At 46.7% G+C, this 24,611-nt stretch overlaps 1 protein-coding gene across 1 annotated transcript; it reads right to left on the reverse strand.

Annotated features, from left to right (window-relative positions):
• Positions 1-3,150: 3,150 nt before the first annotated feature.
• On the reverse strand, positions 3,151-23,971 carry igsf10 (immunoglobulin superfamily, member 10). Its single transcript, XM_055645746.1, has 6 exons — positions 23,215-23,971; positions 23,007-23,136; positions 18,066-18,456; positions 12,667-16,833; positions 10,808-11,711; positions 3,151-5,092 (listed from the first exon to the last, which is right to left on the reverse strand). Exons 1-6 carry the CDS (start codon positions 23,424-23,426, stop codon positions 3,184-3,186), a joined length of 7,713 nt encoding a protein of 2,570 aa, XP_055501721.1. The 5' UTR covers positions 23,427-23,971; the 3' UTR covers positions 3,151-3,183.
• Positions 23,972-24,611: the final 640 nt, after the last annotated feature.

The raw sequence follows: 24,611 nt of genomic DNA on the forward strand, positions 1-24,611 counted from the left end.
TCCCCGCCTGGCGAAAATATAAAACTGGGAAGGCGGCTCATCCGTGGCTGAGGAGGGAAGTCAGGGATAGTGTTAAAGCCAAGGAAGAGGTATATAAATTGGCCGAAAAGCGCAAACCAGAGGACTGGGCGAAATTTAGAATAGAGGAAGACAAAGGGGTTAATTAAGAGGGGTGGGGGGGGGGGGGGGGGGGGGGGGGGGGGGAGCATGAAAGAAAGCTTGCAGGCAATATAAAAACTGACTGTAAAATAATCCACATTAGTCAGAAAATGTGTGAGGTAAACTGTTGGGACTGAAGACCTGCTGTTCTGCATCCCAGAGTAGTCAAGGAGGTGGCCCTAGAAATCGTGGATGCATTGGTAATCATTTTCCAATGTTCTCTCGACTCTGGATCAGTTCCAGTGGACTGGAGGTAAGCCAATGTAACTCCTCTTTTTAAGAAAGGAGGGAGAGAGAAAACAGGGAATTATAGACCAGTTGTTTAGCCTTACATCGGTGGTGGGGAATCGATTATTAAAGATGTTATAGCAGCGCATTTGGAAAGCAATAGATAGGTCAAAATCAGCATGGATTTACGAAGGGGAAATCATGCTTGATTGATCTTTTGGAATTTTTCGGGGAAGTAACAAGTAGAATAGATGAGGGAGAGTCAGTGGATGTGGTGTATCTGGACTTTCAAAAAGCCTTTGACAAAGTCCCACACGAAGAGATTAGTGAGCACATGGTATTGGGGGTGGGGTATTGACATGGATAGAGAACTGGATAGCAGACAGGAAGCAAAGAGTTGGAATTAACGGGTCCTTTTCAGAATGGCAGGCAGTGACTAGTGGGGTTCCTCAAGGCTCGGTGCTGGGACCGCAGTTATTTACAATATATATTAACGATTTAGACGAGGGAATTAAATGCAACATCTCTAAGTTTGCGGATGACACAAAGATGGGTGGCAGTGTGAGCTGCGAGGTGGATGTTATGAGGCTGCAGGGTGACTTGGATAGGTTGGGTGAGTGGGCAGAAGCATGGCAGATGCAGTATATTGTGAATACGTGTGAGGTTATCCACTTTGGTGGCAACAACAGGAAGGCAGATTATTATCTGAATAATGTCAGATTAGGAGAAGGGGAGGGGCAACAAGACCTGGGTGTGCTTGTACATCAGTCACTGAAAGTAAGTATGCAGGTACAGCAGGCCTTCATTGCGACAGGATTTGAATTTAGGAGCAAGGAGTTCCTACAGTAGTTGTACGGGGCCCTGGTGAGACCGCAACTGGTGTATTGTGTGCAAATTTGGTCTCCTAATTTGAGGAGGGACATTATTGCTATTGAGGGAGTGCAGCGTAGGTTTACCAGGATAATTCCCAGGATGACGGGACTGACCTATGATGAAAGAATGGGTCGACTGGGCTTGTTTTTGCTGGAATTTAGGATGAGAAGGGATCTTATAAAAAACATATTAAATTCTTAGAGGATTGGACAGGGTAGATGCAGGAAAAAAAATCCTGATGTTGGGGGAGTCTTTAACTAGTGGTCACAGTTTAAGAATAAAGTTGTAGGCCATTTAGTACTGAGATGAGGAAAAACTTTTCACCCAGAGAGTTGTGAATCTGTGGAACTTTCTGCCACAGAAGACAGTGGAGGCCAATTCACTGGATGTTTTCATGAGAGTTAGATTTAGCTCTTAGGACTAAGAGAATCAAGGGATGTGGGGAAAAGCCGGAAATGGTACTGATTTTGGATGATCAGTCTTGATCATCTTGAATGGCGGTGCAGGCTCGAAGGGCGTAATAGTCTACTCCTGCACCTATTTTCTCTGTTTCTATGTATCTAAGAGTTGCATCCATGAGGGGGGGGGGGTAATTTTAGCTTACAGCCCCAGAGACCCGGGTTCGGTCCTGACAATGGGTGCTGTTTGTACAGAATTTTCACGACTCCCTGCGAATGCGTAGGTTTTCTCCAGGTTCTCCCGTTTCCAACACATACCAAAGAGGTGCAGGTTTGTAGGTTGATTGTCTTCTGTAAATTGTCAATAGCCTCAATTCTCAGGCTAAGACCTCCGGTCCCAGACTCTCCCACTAGTGGAAACATCCTCTCCACATCCACTCTATCAAACCCTTTTACTGCTTGATAAGATTCAAGAGGTCCACCCTCATTCCCCTAAACTCCAAGCAGTAGAGGCCCAGTGCCATTAAACGCTCATCATGTGTTAACCCACACATTCCTGGGATCATTCTTGTTATCCTTCTCTAGACCTTCTCCTGCACCAGCACATCCTTCCCTAGATATGGGGACCAATATTGCTCATAATACTCCAAATTTGGTCTGACCAGCATCTTATAGATTCTTAGCACTATATCCCTGTTTTTGTATTCTAGTCTTCTCAAAAAATAAATGCTATCATTGCGTTTGCCTTCCTTACTTCCAATTTGACTTGCAAATTAACCTTTTGGGATTCCTGAACCAGCACTCCGAAGTTCTTTTGCACCTCCAATTTCTGGATTATCTCCCCATTTAGAAAATAGTCTAGGCCTTTATTCCTACTACCAAAAAGCATGACTCCACACTTTGCTACGCTGTATTCCACCTGCCACTTCTCTGCTCACTCTTCCAACCTGTCCCAAGTCCTTCTACAGAATCCCTGCTTTCTCTACACTAACTGGCCATCCACCTATCTTCGTATCATCTGCAAACTTGGCCACAAAGCTTTCAATCCCCTCATCCAAAGTATGGACAAGGTTCGTTTGAAATTTGTTCCCTGCTGATTGCGCCGTCTGATTTTTTTTTAACCTAAATTAGGAAAATAAAGTATTTATTTCATGCTTGAAAGGGCCGAGACCATTGGTTGTGTGCAGAAAGAAATTGCAGATGCTGGTTTATACTGAAAATAGACACAAAGTGCTGGAGTAACTCAGTGTGTCAGGCAGCATCTCTGGAGAAAATGGGTGGGTGATGTTTTGGGGCAGGACTTCAGAGTCTGAAGAAAGGTCTCGAACCAAAACGTCACCCATACTTTCTCTCCAGAGTTGCAGTAACCTGCTGGGTTAGACCAGCACATTGTGTCTAGCCATTGGTTTTGTGTTTGGAACAGGTTACTAATAATCTCTGTAAAAAATATATATATATATGTATATTCAAAAATGAATATAAGAATATTTGGGAGCAAGACTTCATTTTATGAAGAGCAGTCATTTCAGATGATTTGTAACAGCGTTTGTCTGGAGTCACTGCCTAGATGGCTTCTAGCTGTGCATTTGTAAGTGCCTGAATCATGAACGGATGCCATCTGGATTACTAATGTTCCCTGGGGATGCAAGAATTCTCTCCCAGTTGGGCGCACGTTCTTGAACGTTGAAAGCACAGTGTGGTCCGGCAGCTCCCATACAATTTCAGGCTTGGGGATCCCAATGGCCATGCAGTTGAGATGAACGGGTGAGCCACCTCTTGACTGGATGGATTTGGAGGGGCCATTAGTAATACGAGGGGCATAGGCTAGTACTATCACATGCGTGACCTGGGAGGAGATGCCAGCATTGTTGTGGGCTTTGCAGGTATAACTACCCCGGTCGTGCGTGCTGATCTCCCTGACGACCAAAGTCCCGTTTTCAAAGAGGATGTACCTCGCGTTGATCTGAGGTCTATCGAGGACAGATCCGCTTGGCACGGTCCATGAAATTGTTGGCACTGGGCTACCACTGGTGGAGCAATGGAGGCTCAAACTATCTCCACTCGTGCTTCGTATTAACCCTAGTGGGTGGGTGTGAATGACGGGCTTCTGGGCAACCTCCAAGATAATGAGTTTCTCTATGTATCCGATTTTATTTTTGGCTGCACAGCGATACTTGCCCGCATCCTCAGCCACGGGACTGTGGATAAGGAAGGTCCCGTCACTCCCCATTTGGTAGCGAGCTGCCTCGGGTCTACTAGTGAAGCGCGTCCCATTGGGTAGAATCCAGATGATCTCTGGCGGTGGGATGCCATCCGCTGAGCAGTTGAAGACGGCGGTGACTTGGTTGCCAGCGATCAACTTCTGGTTGAATGGATTCTTGAACATGGGTCTCCTCGTCATCTGGGTGACGTCCAAGATGACCACCAGTGTGGACTTCCCCACATTGTTGCTCGCCACGCAGGTGAATTCCGCTTTGTCCGAAGACCTCACGTTGCGAATTTCTAAGGTGCCATTGCGATGGACAACAATCCTACTGCCGTAGTAAGGGGCATGGATCAGGATGTTATCGGGCATAATCCACGTGATGCGAGGTTTGGGAATCCCCTCGGCCTTGCAATGCATCTGCTTCCTGGCTTGTCTCACCACCGCCTCCTCGATGACCGTCCTATTCCCCCGGAAGCCATTGATCACTGGTGGGGTGGAAGCAACATTGAGATGCAGGAGATATGTGGCATCGCCCCCCGGATTACGGGCTATACACATGTACTTCCCGGCATCTGCAAAGTGGACATTCTTGATGAGCAAAGATCCATTGGATTGAATGTGGTACCTACTCTTGGAGAAGGAGATGATTTCATTTGTAGGCAACATCCATAATATCTTGGGCAATGGCGTTCCCATGGCTTGGCAGTCAAACATTGCCGATTCTCCCACCTTCACCTTGTGGAAAGGCTTGTAGGGTTTATTTATGCGTGGTATCGAGGCCACCACAGTGACATGGATCCTCATCTCGTCCTTGCCTAGAGTATTCTGAGCGTAGCAGGTGTAGTCGCCCTCCTCTGCCATCCCGACTTTGTTATAGTAGAGGGTACCGTTGCCGAACACGACGTACCTACGGGTCCTCCTGCCGCTATCATCAGCTTGGAGGACATTGTTGACCATTGTCCCGTCGGGCAAACTCCAGGAGATCTCGGGCTTGGGTTCCCCTGATGCCTTGCAGTCCACATGAAGATCTCCGCCATAGGAAACGTGCTTGTCAACGGACTGCTTATGTTCTATCAACGCCGGTTTCAAGGACACGTCGATTTTCACTGACATCATGTCTTCCCCAGCATTGTTGCGGGCGATACAGAGGTAGTCCCCTGCATCCTTCTCCGTGGTGGAATCGATTGACAAGGTCCCATTGAACAACACAACCACGCGGCCTCCTCTCCTGTTAAAATAAATGTAGAGGACCTGTTACTGGTTATATTGAAAGCCAGAGAGGAAAAAACAAATCAGAATACAGACACAAGTTATGGTGGTGCAGCAGTAGAGTTGTTGCCTTACAGCGCCAGAGACCCAGTTTTGATCCTGACTACAGGTGCTTTCTGTACGGAGTTTCTATGTTCAGTACAGCAGGCCGTGAAGAAAGCAGATGGCATGTTGGCCTTCATAACAAGAGGAGTTGAATATAGGAGCAAAGAGGTCCTTCTGCAGTTGTACAGGGCCCTAGTGAGACCACACCTGGTGTATTGTGTGCAGTTTTGGTCTCCAAATTTGAGGAAGGACATTCTTGCTATTGAGGTAGTGCAGCGTAGGTTCACAAGGTTAATTCCCGGGATGGCGGGACTGTCATATGTTGATAGAATGGAGTGGCTGGGCTTGTATACTGGAATTTAGAAGGATGAGAGGTGATCTTTTGAAATATATAAGATTAGTAAGGGATTTGACACGCTAGAGGCAGGAAACATGTTCCCGATATTGGGGGAATCCAGAACCAGGGGCCAAAGTTTAAGAATTGGGGGTAGGCCATTTAGAACAGAGATGAGGAAAATCGTTTTCACCCAGAGAGTTGTGAATCTGTGGAACTCTCTGCCTCAGGAGGCCATTTCCCTGGATGCTTTCAAAGAGTTAGATAGAGCTCTTAAAGATAGCAGAGTCAGGGGATATGGTGAGATGGCAGGAACGGGGTACTGATTGTGGATGATCAGCTATGATCATATTGAATGGCGGTGCTGGCTCAAAGGGCTGAATGACCTACCCCTGCACCTATTGTCTTTTGTCTATTGCCCCCTGACCGCAAGGGTTTTCTCCAGTTGCTCCGGTGCTCCGGCACTCCAAAGATGTACAGGTTTTTAAGGCTGATTGGTAAAGTTGTAAATTGTCCCTGGAAAGCTGGAAACGAGAAGGGGCAGGACAATGCCTGGCAGTTAATAAGCCAACACAGGTGGGGAGGGTTATTTGAAAGGCAGATGCTTGGACAAAGGCCAGAGCTAAAAAGGCAGAAGGTGTGAGACACAAGGATTGAAGAGTTGTGAATTGTGAAGCTAGAGGAAGAAATGTAAGTGGAAGGAGAGCCTTACAATCAGTCTAAAGAGAGGTCTTCACCCAAAACGTCACCTATCCATCTCCTGAGATGGTGTCTGACGCGCTGAGCTACTCCAGCACTCTGTATCTTACTTTGTAAAAAAGCATCCACAGTTCATTGTTTCTAGTTGTAACATTGGGCAACAGACGAGATGATTTTTCTCTGGAACATCACAGGTTGTGCGGAGATTTAATAGGTATATAAAATGATGAGAGGCATAGATAGGGTAGACAGTCAGAACCATTTCCCCAGACTAGAAGGCATAGCTATAAGGCAAGAGGGGAAAGTTTAATGCAGGAAAGGTGCAGGACAGGTTTTTTTTACACAGAGTGGTGGGGGCCTTGGAATGCATTGCCAGGGGTGGTAGTGGAAGCAGATGCGATGGTGGCATTTATGAAGCTTTTGGATAGACATATGGAAATGCAAACAATAGAGGGATATGCATCATGCACAGACAGATAAGATCAGTTTAAGTTGGCATCATGTTCGGCACAAACGTGGCAGGCCGAAAGGTCTGTTCCTGTGTTCTATGTTCAATGTTTTATTTTGAAACAGGTTGGCACTTTCACGATTATCATCGCTGATATCAGTTTTTATTTTTCCAGTTATTTAATAAAGTAACAAATTTAAAGAACAAATTGTTAAGAAACATTTTAACTCCTCTTCCCATTCCCACACTGACCTTTCCGTCCTGGGCCTCTACTCTCAGTGTGCGGCTGTGCGCACATTTTAGGAACAGCAGCTCAAATTTCACGAGTAGCTTATCCCAGTGGTATGAAGGTTAATTTCTCTCATTTCGAGTAACTCCTGCATTCTTTCCAAGCCCCCTCCCACCCTCTCCCTCCCTTCCCCCATCGTAGTCATCCTACTAGTTCCACTATTTGCATCCTTGTATCCCTCTCGTTAGCACATCTTCCCCAGCCATTAATGGGCCATTATGAAGTCCACCCTTTCCGAGGTCATCTGTTGTTGGCCCAGTTTTATTCTGGCCTTTTCCCCCCTCCAGTTTCTCCCACACCCACCTTTATCCTTCAGTCTGAAGAACGGTCTCGACCCAAAACGTCACCTATTTCTTTTCTTCAAAGATGCTGCCTGACCCGCTGAGTTACTCCGGCATTTTGTGCCCATTTTGGTAAAAAAACAGATCTGCAGTTCTGTCTTCCAAATTTAAACTACGGTGCGCTTTGCATATCTCAGAGCATTTACAGACCACTGCACTGCTTGTTCGGTAATGAACCCTCATTGTTAGTAAATGCACAGTTTGACTGAATTTAAGCCACATCGTTACTTGGCAATTCCAGTAATTATAATCCGTCACTTTGGTAACCACTCCACTCAGATGACCCTGTCTAATGCAGGCCTCTACACGTTGTCCAATAAGTTCCTCACAGATTCCTGCACATATTACAAAGAAGCCTTTCTGCTGATGCCAGTTAATTGCATGAAAATATGTACTGCAGCTAACACTTTAAATCATTTTGACATTCAGTGCATCAATGATCATCTCTGGGTGGTCTTTTTCATACACAGCTAAAGGATATTCCTTCAATTTTGTGGAATCCTTTTTGCTTACAGTATGGAAAAGAATTCCCAACAACTTCATAAATTGCTAAGTTCATAAATTACAGCAGCAGAATTAGACCATTTGGCCCACCAAGTCTACTCCACCATTCATTCAGGGCTGATCTATCTTTCCCTCTTAACCCTATTCTCCTGCCTTCTCTCCATAACCTCTGACACCCTCACTAATCAGAAAGCTGTCAATCTCTGCCTTAAAAATATCCATTGACATGTCCTCCACGGCCGTGTGTGGCAATGAATTTCACAGATTCATCATCCTCTGACCAAATAAATTCCTCCTTATCTTCTTTCCAATGGTACGTCTGAGTTATTCTGACGCTGTGCCCTCTCTCCTAGACTCTCGCCAGTGGAAACATCCTCCCCACATTCACTCTATCCAGGCCTTTCACTATTCGGTAAGTTTCAATGAGGTCCGCCTCATCCTTCCAAACTCTAGTGCCATCTAACACTTATCATAAAACGCTTATTTAGTAGCAACTAAAGTAATGGGTTGTCATTTCTGAGATGTGCAAGATATTGGCAAATAGTATATAGAACATAGGACAGCACAGTAGATACAAGGAACTGCAGATGCTGGTTTACAAAAAATGAAACAGAGTGCTGGAGTAATTCAGTGGGTCAGGCAACATCTTTGGAGAACATGGATAGGTGATGTTTCATTGTTTTTGTGCTTTTTAAATACTGAGTAAGGGTTAATAGTTTTATGCTTTGTACATTTCTGGAACATTAATGAATGTTCACCAACTGTTAGTTTTAAAGTATTTGAGTTTCTCATTAATACATAGAGTCATACAGTGTGGAAACAGACCCTTTGGCCCAACTTGCCCACACCGTCCAACATGTCCCAGCTACATTAGTCCCACCTGCCCGCTTTTGGCCCATATCCCTCCAAACCTGTCCTATCCATGTATCCTGCCCAACTGTTTCTAAAACATTGGGATATTCCTTGCTTCAATTACCTCCTTGGGCACTTTCAAATAGTTTATTTTCTGATGGTAGCAAAATAGAGTCATACAACATACAGCCATCTGAAGGAGAGAAACGACCAAAAAGGTCACCTATCCATGTTCTCCAGAGATGCTGCCTGACCCGCTGCATTACTCAATAAGCATTGAAACTGGTCCTTTGGTCCATCTCATCCATGCCATCCAAGGTGCCCAACTATGCAAGTTTAATTTGCTTCCTCTGGACCCATATCCCTCTAACATTTCCTATCCATGTGCTTATCCAAATATGTCTTGAATGTTGTTATTATATCGGAGATGTCCTCATTATTTAGTGAACAGGGGCTCCCCTCTTCTACTATAGATGATGCTCTCACCAGGGTCTCTTCTATACCCCGTAACTCTGCTCTCACTCCCCATCCGCCCACTCGTATCAAGAGCAGAGTCCCCCTTGTCCTCACCTTCCACCCCACCAGCCGTCACATACAACAAATAATCCTCCGACATATTCGCCACCTCCAACAGGATACCACCACTGGCCACATCTTCCTATCTCCTCCCCTTTCGGCTTTCCGCAGAGACCGCTCCCTCCGAACCTCCCTGGTCAATTCGTCCCCATCCAAACCACCCCCTCTCCTGGCACTTTCCCTTGCAACCGCAGGAATTGCTACACTTGTCGCTTTACCCCCCCCCCTTGACTCCATCCAAGGACCTAAGCAGTCTTTCCAGGTGTGACAGAGGTTCACCTGCACCTCCTCCAACCTAATCTATTGCATCCACTGCTCTAGGTGTCAGCTGCTCTACATCGATGAGACCAAGCATAGGCTTGCCGATCGCTTCGCCCAACACCTCTGCTCGGTTTGCAATAACCAACCTGATCTCCCGGTGGCTCAGCAGTTCAACTCCCCCCTCCCATTCCGAATCTGACCCTTCTGTCCTGGGCCTCCTCCATGAGCGAGGCCCACCGTAAATTGGAGGAGCAGCACCTCATATTTTGCTTGGGTAGTTTACACCCCAGCGGTATGAACATTGACTTCTCTAATTTTAGGTAGTCCCTGCTTTCTCCTTCTTTCCCATCCCCTTACCAGCTCTCCCACAGCCCACTGTCTCCGCCTCTTCCTTCTTCCTGCTCCCCCCACCCCCACATCAGTCTGAAGAAGGGTCTCGGCCCGAAACTTTGCCCATTTCCTTCACTCCATAGATGCTGCCTCACCCGCTGAGTTTTACCAGCATTTTTGTCTACCTCCAAATCTAACTAAAGTTATCTGCCCGCACGTGATCCATATCCCTCCATTCTTTGCATGTCCAAGTGCCTAACTAAAAGTCTCTCATCTGCCCCCCCCCCCCCCCCCCCCCACCCTGACAACGCATTCCAGGCACCACCGCCCACAGTATAAAACCCCTGCACCATACATCTCCTTTAAACTTTGCACTCTCACCTTAAAGCTGTGCCCTCTAGCCTTTGACGTTTCCTGGGAATAGGTTGCTGACAATCCTCTCTGTCTATGCCTTTCATAATTTTATAGACTTCCATCAGAACTCTCCTCAGCTTCCTACTCTCCATAAAAAACAATCCAAGTTTGCCCAACCTGTCCTTGTAGCTAATGTTCTTTAATGCAGGCAGCATTCTGGTAAACCACTTCTGTATCCAGTCCAAACCTTCCACAATCCTTTCTCTAATGGGGCGATCAGAACTACACACAATATTCCAAATGCTGCCACACCAAAGTCTTATAAAACTATAACATGACTTCCCGACTCTTACACTCCATGTCCCGAACAATTATAAACGTTTGTGCTAGGTGTTCTATTGAGCTCAAATAGTGGACCACCGCCTTCCCTGCCTTGGTGGTGCTCTAGCGAAGAAGGATATGGAATAAACTGAAACGGGGGCCTTGGGAAGAGAAATAATTCAATTCAATTTTATCCCGATTTTGGAGAATTGATGGGGCAAGCTTGCTCGGCAATCGGAGAGGTGGAAACCGATGGGGCGAGTGAGTTGAGTTAACTGCCTAGACCCGTGGCTGCAGAAGGTTAGTCAGAATGTTCTTACCGGTACCACTGATCCACGAATATCTTGGAAGGTAATCTCCAAAGGATTTGAGGTTTCGGATCTCCCGCGACCAAGCAGTGGATCTGGAGCTTATCTCCATAGTTCAATTTATGCTTGGTGGGAGAAGCAGCGAGGATCTTGGGTCGTTCCTGGTGTCGCTCCACCATCAGGCTCACGACCCGCTTCTCTGAGCCGCTGGAGCTAGTGACCACGCACTCATAATTCCCGCTGTCGGACGGTTTCAGCGACTTGATGTAAAGCGTGCCGTTGGTGAAGACGAACAGTTTGGTGCTGATGAATTGCAAGGGTTTGATTTCGGTGCCGTCGAAGACCAGCCAGCGGAGGGAGGGCGGCGGGTTGCCTTCGGTGGTACATGGTAAACTGATGTTCTCCCCGGTCCGCGCCTTGATCGTCTGCCGTTTGTCCTCAAAGATGCTGGGCGGCTGCGCCAACACGCGTATCCGCACCGTCACCATGTGGACCCCAGCGGGGTTGCTGGCTATACACCTGTAACTACCTTGGTCGTACACGCTCACCGCTTTAATACGGAGCGTGCCATCAGCCAGCACCGAGATTCTCCCGTTGAACGGGCTGCTGTTTTTCACCATGGTCTTGTTGGAAAGGATCCAGGAGATGGTCGGTGAAGGACGGCCCTGGGACCTGCACTTCATCTCCACGGGGTATCCCGAGTGGACGGTGATATCCTTTACCCGAGGCTCCAGTATTTTGGACGGGAGAGCCAGCACAGATAAAGTGACCAGCAGTCGATCGGAGCCGTGCTGGTTCTCGGCTGTACAGAGGTACTGTCCGCGGTCCTGAACTTTGATCTTCTGAATGGACAGGGTACCGTTTGCAAATACCTCGAATTTGTTGCCTCGCTTGGCGTTGGCAGTGATCGTTGCCCCTACAACAGAAACAAAGATTCACTTCAAACAATTTAATGTTCACTACAGAATCTATCCATTCATTTCACCATCACATTAGGAACGTTATAGAGCCGTACAGCTTGGAAACAGGCCCTTCGAGTGAGGGAGTACATGAGTGTGCGATGAAGTGAATGAGTGGACGAGGAAGTGAATGAGTGAAGGAAGTGAATGAGTGAAAGAAAATGGATGAGTGAACGTGGGAGAGAATGGGGGAGCGAGAAGGTGAGTGAGGGGACGACAAAGTGAATGGGGAGCGAAAAAGTGAATGAGTGTGGAAGTGAATGGGTGAGTGAAAAAGTGTTCTTCATTCTATGTAAGTGATATTATCTATAATTGTACTGTAGAAAATGTGCAAACGATATAACGGACACGGGTGAGGGAGCGAATCGGTGAAATGCAAACAACTGAACGAACATGCGATTCGACCAAGCAGTGAGGAATAGGTTGAATGAGTTTGGACTTCAGACTAGACAATACAGCGCGGAAACAGGCCCTTCGGCCCACCGAATCGTGCCGACCAGTGATCATCCCGTGCACTAACAATGCCCTATATACTAGGGACAATTTACAATTTTACCGAAGCCAATTAACCTACAACCCTGTTCGGCTTCAGAGGAGGAAACCTGAGTACCCGGGGAAACCCCACGCGGAGAACGTACACACTCGGTACAGACAGCAACGGGTCAACCCCGGGTCTCTCACGCTGTAAGGCAGCACCAGTGCCGCGCGACGTTGGTCGGTCTAAGTGAATGGGTGAGTGGATGATTGAATACGACACTAAACCCTTCCACTACAATCACTAGAGCACTCGCGCATGCATTCACAAGACATTCCCCCGCATTAATCCATCTACCTGTCCAGCCTAAGCGCATTTCTGAGATCACTGGATCACTCACCCCTCATCCCCTAACCCTAACCACTCGAGAATCTTACCCGTTGAGATCTTTGTCCATGTAATGGCGGGGTGGGGATTTCCGGAGGCCTCACAAGTCAGGACAGCGTCAGAATCGGCCAGCACCGTGAGACTAGCTGCCGTCCCATCGGTTATTCTCGGCTTTGAGGGCCGCTGTCCTATAAGCGGATCCACGGCGATAACATTGGGAGAGGAAGGGCCGGCCTCGCTGGAGAGGTCCTCTCTGCTGTCTCCGACCTCTATGGCGTTCTCAAGGTCCACGTTTGGAGCGGGGCTGGTCGCTCTATGTTCACTCGGCGCCTCTGTAGAGCTCAGCGAGATTGTTGAACTTGAGCCGAAGATGCGGCCGTGAGACATTCCCCACCGCGGATTGGCCTCCCCGAAAGCAGGGGGCATGGACGGCGGGCGCCTGCGGGGCGGAGAGATGCCAAACCTGTGTAAGGTGATGCGGAATCTGGGAACTGCCTTGGAGGTGGGCTGGAAGGTGGTCAGGGCGCGGCTAGAGGTAGGAGCCGCTGTGGTGGGGCGCTCGCTTGATTCGGTGACCAGCGCGGTGGTCGGGGAAGTGCTAGATGGTGGGGTAACAGGACTAATTCTGTTACTGATTCTGGGCAACCGACTTATCTTGGTGGCGGCGTATGTTGGAGCCAGTGTGGTTGTGGTCCCGGCATCTTCAGCGGTGGACGATGGTATGGTTGTTGGAACGGTTGCGATGGGTTGAATTGGTGGGATGGATAGAACCCGAGGCTTGGGACCGTAGTGGATCGCGGGTGCAGTAGTCACAACCGTCGTAGGGTAACGTCTCCAGTGCGCACCAATGTTCCAAGTGCTGGTCTCTACTGCAACAGGAAGAGGCGCTTTGGTGGTTACTGGGACAGTCGGAGTCACGGCCAATCTAGTTTTCGTCCTGTCTAGTATTGTCTTCCTGTTCTCAGCCGCCGAGCGATTGCGTCCGGAGGCGGGCCTCGACGACAACCATCGGTTCTTGTTTCTACCGAAGGGATACCCCGGTCTCCTGCGCCGGAAGAACGCCCGTTGTCTGGTGGTGAGAGTTGCCCGGGTCGTGGTGACTGTGATGGGGGTGGTCCCTGTAGCGACCGCCGCCGTTCCAACGGTAGATGGGAGGATGGTGCTTGTAATCTCGCCGGCAGAGGTCACGGGAATCCGCGTGGTTTGTCCGGTGGTGGTGTCTTGGGTACGTGGGGTGGTGAGAGGGAGTACTGTGGGTTCTACCATTGGCACCGTGGTCACCACATCTCGGAGAGTCGGCTTGGTCAGAACGAACGTTCCTTGAGTAACAAGTTTAGGCCCGGTACCCCTCATGGGTTTCCGAAGCCTCCGGAGTACATCCCTTTGATTATTGAACCCGAAAAGCCTATCCCAGGGGATCTTTCCACGAACAGCTTTGTGGGGCTGGCTGGTAGGCTGCATAGTGGTTGGAGTATATGTTGAAGAGTAGATCATTTGGGGTGGACTTTCTGTAGGTCTCTTGATAGCTAGTAAGGTTGGGTTCGGGCTGGTGCTTGGACTGGTCGCCGGGGGTTGTGTTATGGTTTTCCAAGTGGGGACTTGTGTGTTGCTGTCGGGACTGATGGCCCGATCGTCTTCCTCCAAGGAACCTCTGCCAAGCTGGATCCGTGGCTGAGGGGGAACTGCGGCGTTCTCCATCGGTGCTATCTCAGTCTGTGTGGGAGGGGACAGTGGGAACGGGAGTCGCAGTGGGACCTCGGTGATAGCGGAATTGCGATGTGACTGTGTCATCGCCGACCCGCCGTATCTCCGCCGACCCGGTCTCACGATGCTATACCAAGGTTTGTTAACACCTGGCCGGCCGTATCGACGCCTGTACGGCTGTTTCCGTCTTCGTCCCCAAAGCTTTGGTTTGGAAACGGAGGCGTCGGTGACAGTGTGGCTGGCAGTGGTGGAGAGCAAGGGGGGTGGGGAGGTGGTGGCTTTATGCCTGGGTTCATGCGGGACTTGATGACCATGGTCTTTGCTGGTCATAGGGTGATGGTGGCCGCCACTGATGGTCACGCTCCCGCCTTTCGAGACCTCCACTTGTGTTGTATGTTCTCCTGGTGGGATTATATCTGCCTCCGGCGTGGGCATCCCCATTGTGGCTGGGGTAGGTGCATGGGTAACTTGAAGATCTAAAATATCATCGGAGAACGTCATATGCCCTTCAGCATTGGGTTGTTGGGGAGTTACAGTCGGGGCTTTGACACCTCCCGGTCTCCTTTTATCAATGGAATCTGTAGGCACAGGATGCAGACTGGGGTATGTGGACACCTGGCTCATTGGAAACGTTGCCACTCTTTCGTTAGGTGGAGTGGGCTGTACCAGCATTGGAGACTGTGCCACCACTGGCGCTCCATTCGCATGGGGACCCCTTGGCCTTATGCGAGGAGATACCAATGTGATTGGAACCTCTCGGGGCCGCCTGGTGGTCACCGCGATGAATTCCTCGTCCACTGGGCTATCCTGGTCGTCTCCCGACGCTTCCCTTCCCTCCGGAGATGCCTGGGAACCCCCCTGAGGTTTATCTGTGATTCCTCGCGTTGTTGTTGTTGGCTTGGCTGCGGCGTTCTTCCTGGCTCTTTCCAGATACTCGGCCCAATGCTTGGGATCAACTTTTCTGGGATGCTTCAACGTCCTCCGGTTGGCCCTCCAGCGAGTTCGGGACCTCCCGCCGCCACCGGTTCTTCTCCTGGGTGCCACCGCTGCCGTTGTTGGCTGAGTCCTGGGTTCTGGAGTGGTGGCTTGGTCTGGTTTATCATCTGGCGTGTTCTCCGTGGCGGACTGGCTGTGGTTTCTCCCCGTTTCTTCAAAATCCAGTGACTCTTCCTCACTCTCCCCTGAACCTAAGCCGTCCTCTGCCGCGTCGTTATTTTCAGCACTTCCTTTCTCGGGTCCGGTCACCGTCACCTGTAGTGCCAGGAGATCAACTCCATAGCGGTTGGAAGCCACACACCTGTAATAGCCGCCGTCTCTGAGCGTCAGCTTCTTTATCATCAACGTCCCATTTGGTGTTATCTCCTTGTTGGTAGTGGTGCGATCTAAAACCCTGTGGTCAGGAAGGACCCATCTGACTGTTGCATTTGGAATTCCAGAGGCTTGGCATGGGAGCTGCAAGGAGTCCCCAGTCGATTTGGAAATGTAAGGTCCATTTATGTCCTTCTCAGAAACGCTGGGGTCCAGTATGGTCACCCTGAAACTCAACACGTCTGCATCTTGGTAATTGGTCCCGACACAGTGGTAGATGCCAGTGTCGTAGAGGTCAGCAAAGCTTAACCTGAACTTGCCATCTGCACTGACTGAAATCCGGCTGTCCTCGCTGCTGTAAGGCGCTCGGACCTTGCTACCATCTGGAAGAATCCATTCGTTGATGGGCTTGGGGTCACCAAAGGCTTGGCATTCCAAGTCCACGGTCCCACCCATCACCACAAAATGTTCAGTCCTGACACTGCTTGCTCTCTTTATCATCACCCAGCTGTTTTTCCCTGGCTTCACTTCCAAGTCTTGGAAGGTGACCTGGAAGTCTATGTGGTACTTGATCTGCAAGACATTGAGGGTTGTCCTGCTCCTGTCCAGCTGCAGGGTGATTTCACTGTGCAGTAGCCACGAAGGCTCAGCTCTGATCTCTGCCTGTATACCCGTAAAATGGTGCATGTCCATGGTTGCGGGCTGTTTGTAAAGGTAGCTTTTGGATGGCGTTTCAGTCAGCAGGGTATCCCGCTCCAGCTTTAGTGGTGAGTCTGTGTACATCGCCAGGATCCCCCATAGACGTTGGATCTTCTCGTAATCAACGTAGCAAAGAAGGAAGGTGGATAGGGATGTATTGAGCAGTACATGGTCTTCTTTCTGATCCACCATTACGTCTGGTGTTTTCACGGGCCTGTGTACATTGCAGGTTATTTCACACCCATTCCCCGACTGGTCGCTCATGTTCAAACTCATTTGACCCAACGGTGCCACGAAAGCCTTGGCATGACCGAGAGCATAGTCCCCTTCTTCTTCCATAGCGCTGCTTCTGATCTTCAGGGGAGACTGGATCTTTGATGGCATGCAAGCAAACGTGGAAGAAGGCAGCTGTAAAATATCCTTGCCCTTAGAGACACTTGGATTCGCACACACAGGACAGATCTGGCCATTGGGGTAGTTGCGATCTCGCTTGCACTTAAGCACACCTGTAAAAGAAAATGTGCTGCGTTATTCTGTGAAATTTAGGCTTTTTCCAGTTAACAAACTGTTCACAAAGAAAAGATTTCCCGCAAGTCCTTATTCATTTTATTATTAAGCAAAGAATTGGAAATGAACGTAAAAACAAGGAATTGCAGATGGTAGTTTACAAAAAAAAGGACACAACATGCTGGAGTAACTCAGCAGCTCAGGCAGTATCTCTGGAGAGCGTGAATAGGTGACATTTTGGGTAGGGACCCTTCTCCAGATTCAGACTCTGAAATGGGGTCCCGACCCAAAACATCACCTATCATCCTTATATCCCTATCATTAGCACATCTTACCCATCCAACAATGGACTATTGTGGACTCCACCCTTCCTGTGGTCATCTATTGCCAGCCTTGTTTCATGGCCTTTTCTTGCCTCTAGTTCCCCCCTACCCCCTCCACACCTCTACCTTTCAGTCTGAAAAAGGTTCTGACCTGAAATATCACCTATTCCTTTTCTCCAGAGCTGCTCCCCGACCAGCTGAGTTCTTCAATTGGAGATGAATTATCTTGCTGCAGAAGAGTTTTGACCCGAAACGTCACCCATTCCTTCTCTTCAGAGATGCTGCCTGTCCCGCTGAATTACTCCAGCATTTTGTGTCTAATTTCGATTTAAACCAGCATCTGCAGTTCTTTCCTCCACATTAATTATCTGTGCAATGTGTCCTCTCCTATATTCTTACTTGGTAATCAAATTTATGAGATTTGTGAAAATATGATAAGTGCAGGGTGAAATTTTTATTTTCTATATTTTGTGGGGTACTTTGAGAATCTGAGGAGTTTGGTAGGAATGGGGGAAGAGATACATGCAATGAGTGTAAATAAAGTCATAAGGGATAGTCGTAGAATTAGGCCATTCATAGAAACATAGAAAATAGGTGCAGGGATAGGCCATTCAGCCGTTCGAGCTTGCACTGCCATTCAATGTGATCATGGCTGATCAGCCACAATCAACCCTTTGGCCCAACTTACCCACACCGGCCAACATGTCCCAGCTACACTAGTCCCTCCTGCCTGTGTTTGGTCCATATACCTCCAAACATATCCATGTCCTTTTGACATTAGAAAGTTGTTGAATGAGTTAATATGTAATGCAAGGTATCGTATTTGTCACCAGTGACATGATCTAACGGCGATTAAGTGTTGGTAAATAACAACAGGTAAATAGCAATAGATAAATGACTGACTATACCTGGCAGCCTTTCATTGAGTTCAGCTAACCACTTCAAGTTACAATCACAAAACCATTTGTTGCCATGAAGGTAAATACTTTCAATTTCTGAGATGTATGAAAGCAGGTCACTAGGGATGGATGTCAACGCATTTTCTGACAGATAAAGATGCTTTATTGAAGATACTTTGAAGATCTGGTTGAAACGAAATGTGACAAATGTATCTCGGTGGATTTCTTGCAGCATGTTTCCTTCTAAGTGGAGTAGCTTCAATGTAGATAGCCCATAGAATGCCTCGGGGTTAATGAATTCGATGTTGTTGTGGTCCATATGCAACCGCACTATGCTGCGTAGACCATGAAAAGCCTCACGGTTCAATGTTTTCACCTTGTTGTAACTCATCTTCAGAACCTGTAAAACCAACAGATAAAGTTGTTATCATCCAATCGATGGTGTTTATGGAACAATGGAGAGTGGTGAATCTCTGGAATTCTCTGCCACAGAAGGTAGTTGAGGCCAGTTAATTGGCTATATTTAAGAGGGAGTTAGATGTGGCCCTTGTGGCTAAAGGGATCAGGAGGTATGGAGAGAAGGCAGGTACAGGATACTGAGTTGGATGATCAGCCATGATCATATTGAATGACGGTGCAGACTCGAAGGGCCGAATGGCCTACTCCTGCGCCTAATTTCTATGTTTCTATACTCAGTAATTCAAAGATTTTAAAAGAAAATTCAACAATGTTATCAGATGAACTGGATGAGAGCATTTCAGCTACTAAAACAGGGAAATAAAATAATTCAAGGATTGACCATCTATGGAGCTGTGGAATTCTTTGCCACAGAAGGCTGTGGAAGCAAAGGCAGTGGATAAATTCAAGATAGAGATAGATAGATTCTTGGTTACTACAGGAGTCAGAGGTTATGGGGAGAAGGCAGGAGAATGGGGATAGGAGGGAGAGATAGATCAGCAATGATTGAATGGCAGACTTGATTGGCCGAATGGCCTAATTCTGCTCCTATCTCTTATGATCTTATGATCTACATTTCACCCTGCCTCGACAATGCCACCAGTATAATCATGGAGAAGTCACACCCACCTGGTCGCTCCCTCATCTTCCCTCTCTCTTCAGGCAAGAGGTACAAAAGTTTGAAAACACATACCTCCAGATCCAGAGACAGTTTCTTCCCAGCTGTTATCAGGTAATTGAACCATCCTATCACCTAGAGAGTGTTCATGACCTACTATCTACCTCTTTGGAGACCCTTGGACTATCTTTAATTGAACTTTCTGGGCTTTATCTGGCACTAAACATTATTTATTTTATCCTGTATCTGTACACTGTGGACAGCTTGATTGCAATCATGTATATTCTTTCAACTGACTGGATAGCATGCATTAAAAAAGATTTTCACTGTACGTTGGTACAGATGCTAATAAACTAAACTAAACTAATCTCTTACTGAATGTCTCTGGTATAAGTGTGATGGTTGGATAAATGGATGATGGAAGTACAATGTTCATAGTGCTTAGAGTCATAGACTCATACGCATGGAAACCCAACTTGTCCATGCCCAACTCCAGCCCAACTTGTCCATGCCAAACAAGATGCCCCATCTAAGCTAGTTTCATTTGCCCACATTTGGTCCATATCTTTCTAAAATTTCCCTATCCATGTACCTATTGAAGAGTCTTTTAAATGTGTTTATTGTACCTGCCTCACCTGCCTCCTCTGGCAGCTAATTCCATATACCTATCACCCACAGAGTGAAAATGTTGCCCCTCAGATTTCTGTTAAATCTTTACCCTGTCGTCTTAATCTGGCTAATTTACAATGCCCCAATGAATGATTGGTTAATCCTGTTTCAAATTGACGGGTAGCATCAGCCAATAATTGCATGAAACTAGAATCGCACTGACCATAGATTATCTGTTGACTCTAGTTCTAAGTTATCCCATTTTTGATTTGTCCAACCAGTTTTAGAATCCTTCCCTTTCTTTAATCATATTTGTATGTTCCCCTAGTGACCGTGTGGGTTTTCTCAGGGTGCTCCGGTTTCCTCCCATGCTCCAAAGATGTGTAGGTTTGTAGGTTAATTGGTTTATGTAAGTTGTCCCTTGTATGTGGGATAGAACTAGTGTATGGGTGATGGTTGGTCAGCACGGACTCAGTGGGCTGAAGATCTTGCTTCCACGCTGTATCGATAAATTAAGACTAAAGAAATTCAGCCTCCAATGACCTTTACCAATTATCTACAATGCATCAGAAAAAGTATTCTAACTGAATAAACACAGCTTGGTTTGGCAAATGTACTGTAGGTTAATTGGCTTCGTTAAGTTGCAAGAACAAAATTGTCTCTAGTGTGTGTAGGTTAATGTACAGGCTGATCGGTGGTCAGCACGGACTCGGTGGGCCTGTTTCTACGCTGTATCTCTAAAGTTGAAAGTCACCCACTCAGCCTAATTTCAAAACTGTAAGTGGTCCCTGTTTCAGTCATGAACGTATCACATTTGTACATCCCTTGGTTTCACTATGTCTTGCTAAGTGCAGTTCCAATAATAACCAGTAATTTGACAACCTCATGTCCATGTAAAGAAAAGAGTACGGGTAATAGATAATTTATTGACTAAATACATAATGCACCCAGGTCTATCAATGAAGTTTAACATATTCATTTTGACAATTACTCCTGAAGACGAATAGTGCACTTTGCCAAGAACAGTGGATATTTGACTGTAATCCAGATATCTGCACTAATAAACAAGATATATACATTTCAGTATCACTGTGGAATGTAAATATTTAATTAAGTGCATCTTGAATGAAAACTAGGATTATTAATGATGAGGACAACCAGAGTTCCTAACTTCACAACTAAGTCTCTACTTTGAGAGGAAATTCTCTACTCTGACAGTTGAGTAGAGAACAGTTGATAGTTGATTCCAGGCCTTCCAATGTTGCTCAGTAAACCTCTCCATTCAGGGGCAATTTGGCATGGATAATACTTCTTATGAATGAATGAAAGAAAATCGAACATGACAAAACGGCATTATTTCCTTTTGAATATATTTTTTCTACTTGCAAGTAGGAATTATTAAATTAGTTTAGTTTATTGTCAGGTGTACCGAGGTACAGTGAAAAACTTTGGTTGCATGCTAATTAGTCAGTGGAAATCTGCTATCAGGCAACTGAAGCATCTTACTAATAACTAGAGTGCAGTCCTGAACTTTGGAGAACTTCGGACTATTTTTGATCAGACTTTACTGGCTTTATCTTGCACTAAACATTATTCACTTTATTCCCTTTATCATGTATCTGTACACTGTAGATGGGTCAATTGTAATCTTGTATGATCTTTCCGGTGGCTGGTTAGCAGTTTTTTCTGGTAAAGCTGGTAAAGTTTTTCACTGCACCTCGGTACATGTGGCAATAAACTAAACTAAACTAAATCATTCACAGTGTACAGATACATGATAAAGGAAATCTGTTGGAGTAGAGGTTTAAAAGAGTGGAGCAATTATAATGCGTGATTGCACATCACGTCTGGGACCAGCACACACAGAGTCACTTGGCTTGGCCATCTATGGAGCGAAGGAATAGGTTGCTGTTTCGGGTCGAGACCCTTCTTCACCCAAAACGTCACCCATTCCTTTGCTCCATAGATGCTGCCTCGCCCGCTGAGTTTCTCCAGCTTTTTGTCTACCGTCAAAAAGGGATATAGATTGGTTAAATGTAGCCACACGGAACTGTAGATGCTGGTTAATACACAGAAGGATACATAGAGCTGGAGTTACACAGCAGGTCATAGCATCTCTGGAGAAAATGGATAGGTGATGTTTCAGGTTGAGACCCCTTTTTCAGACTCTGAATATCTGAAGAAGGGTTTCCACCTGAAGGGGTCTGAAGAAGGGTCCCGACCCAAAACATAACCTATCCATGGTTCACCAGGGATGCTGTTTGACCCTGTGAGTTACTCCAGCAATTTGAGTCATTTTGTGTATTAAGCAGCATCTACAGTTTCTTGTTTCTACAAAAAGAGTCTTGGAGTCAGGCAATCTATGCGTGTCATTATCCATGTTCTCCAGAGATGCTGCTTGACCTGCTGAGTTTCTCCAGCATTTTGTGTCCCTAAGAAAGTGGGCACGATGTTGGAAGGTGAAACATAATGTGGCAACATATCAAGCAGGTGGCTTTAGAAAGAAGAATGGGAATGTAAACTATTATTTAATTGGCGGGACACTACAGAATATTCCAATACAAAGGAAATATGGGTGCCCTGGTGTATGAAATCCAAAATAAATCACTATGCATATGTGAAAAGTAATTAGGAAAACTCATGGTATGTTGGTCTTCATTGCAATGGATATGAAGTGCAACATTAGCCAAGTCTTGGTGCAATGTTACAAACTGCTGGTGAGACCATATCTGCAGTACTATAGAAAAAAAGAACTGCAATGCTGGTTTATACCAAAGATAGACACTAGGTGCTGGAGTAATTCAATGGGTTAGGCAGTATCACTGGAGGAAAAGGATGGGTGATGTTTCTAAAGAAGGGTCCTGAACCGAAACATCACTCATCAATTTCCCCCCAGAGATCTTGTCTAACCCACTGTGTTACTTCAGCAATTTGTGTCCATCTGCACTACTGCACATGGCCTCAGTCTCTAGACATAAGGAAATACCTGCTTATGATAGGAAGCAAAGAACAGAAGATTCGCCATGTTGATTCTTGGGAACAAAGTCTGAATTAACCTATATGTCGTCACCATTTCTAACCAATTCCCATATCCGTTGGCATCCTTAGTGTACAAATGTATGGCAGTGTCACTGTTGAATGGTCTCAATCTCCCAGTGTTCAGGCCTCTTGGGATCGAAGATTGGATAAGTAACAAGTGTCAGCCTTGCCAACACTGGAATGGACTGAAGAAAAGCACTACCATCCATCAGATGCTGACATCCTACCTGTAGACTCTGCAGATCTTTGAACGCATTGTCTGGTATCTCTTGGATCTTATTGCTATGAAGCATCAACAACTCGAGATGTCTTAAGCCAGAAAAGCTGCCATTTGTTAACTTCATCAGGTTATTGTAACTGTAATAAAATAAAAACAGTTTTAGTGCCAGATTCAAACAGATCAAGGATTAACAAAGGGAGATGATTCAAACGTACCCCAAATTTATGCGTTCCACATGAGCTTGGATGCTTTCTGGAATGGCGTTGAGGTATCTGAAGGTGCAGTGGATCTCGGTGGGTACGTAGCAAGCACATGGTTTTGGACAGGCAAGGCAGGTGCTCCAAGACCAGGTGAAAACAGCCAGGAATACCAGTAGACTCCAATGTGGAGAGCAGGAAGAGAGGCTTCGCCCACTGACCACAGCCATCCTCTTTTAGGACCTTGGATAGTCGTCACATGCCACAGGTTTCCTGTCAGTGGACCCCAGACCTGAAGAATGCAAGGGTGTGTTTATACACCTTAACTTCCAATAGTGACAATTAGAGATTTCTAAAACAAATATTTGGTTTATTGCATCTACACAAATATTATAATGTAATAAGCAAAGAAAAAACCAACACATTTTGTCAATAAAACCATTGTCAATCACACCAACCAAACAACACGTTGGAACATATCAATAAATGATGCATTGTGTTATAAGTTGAGGATAGGTGACGTTTCATGTCGAGACCCTACTTCAGTCTTAAGATGGGTCTCGACCTGAAACGTCAGCTATCCATATTCATAAGTTCATAAGTTATGTGAAGGAGCAGTATTAGGCAATTCAGCCCATCAAGTCTACTCTGCCATTCAATCATGGCGGATCTATCTTTCCCACTCAACCCCATTCTCCTGTCTTCTCCCCATAACATCTGACTCCTGACATGTTCTAGCCAGACCTGCTGAGTTACTCCAGCACTTTGTGTCATAGAGTCAGAGTCATACAGCATGGAATTGACTCTTCGGCCCAACTTGTCCCACCTTTCCACTAATGACGCATATCCTTCTAAACCTTTCCCACCCATGCACCTGTCTAACTGTTTCTTAAACAGTGCGGTTGGCTTGGCCTCAACTACCTCCTCCGGCAGCTCCTTCCACACGGTGTGAAAACGTTTCCTCTTAGGTTTCTATTTAATCATCCACCCCCCACCTAAAACCTATGTACTCGTTTGAATATTTGCTGCCAAGACCTGCACCTGCGGCGGCTCCACCATAGGCTTCCGTGCTCACCGCAGCGGCCCACCTACCCCTCGTATATTGAGGTACGGCATTCTACCGTAATGTAAGGATGTCTGTGTTCTATTGAGTTTTAAAGTTGATCTTTTATTAGGAGGCAATGCAGGGTCTAAAATGCTGCAGCCAATGACAGGTTACTCGGCCAAGTCACTCTGACTGTTCGTGCTGAACCTTTTCCACTGATAGCTTGATGTCGAGTCACAGGGGGTGGGAGATTGCAACCTTCACGTGGCCCGCCCTGTTTCGACAAATGCAATCAACCCGGCGTGCACATTCAAATAGGATCAAATAGAACAAGTTGTCCTACAACTTTAGGCTGTGCACGCCCGCCATA

Source organism: Leucoraja erinacea, chromosome 14, assembly GCF_028641065.1.
Source record: "Leucoraja erinacea ecotype New England chromosome 14, Leri_hhj_1, whole genome shotgun sequence".
Lineage (NCBI taxonomy): Eukaryota > Metazoa > Chordata > Chondrichthyes > Rajiformes > Rajidae > Leucoraja > Leucoraja erinaceus.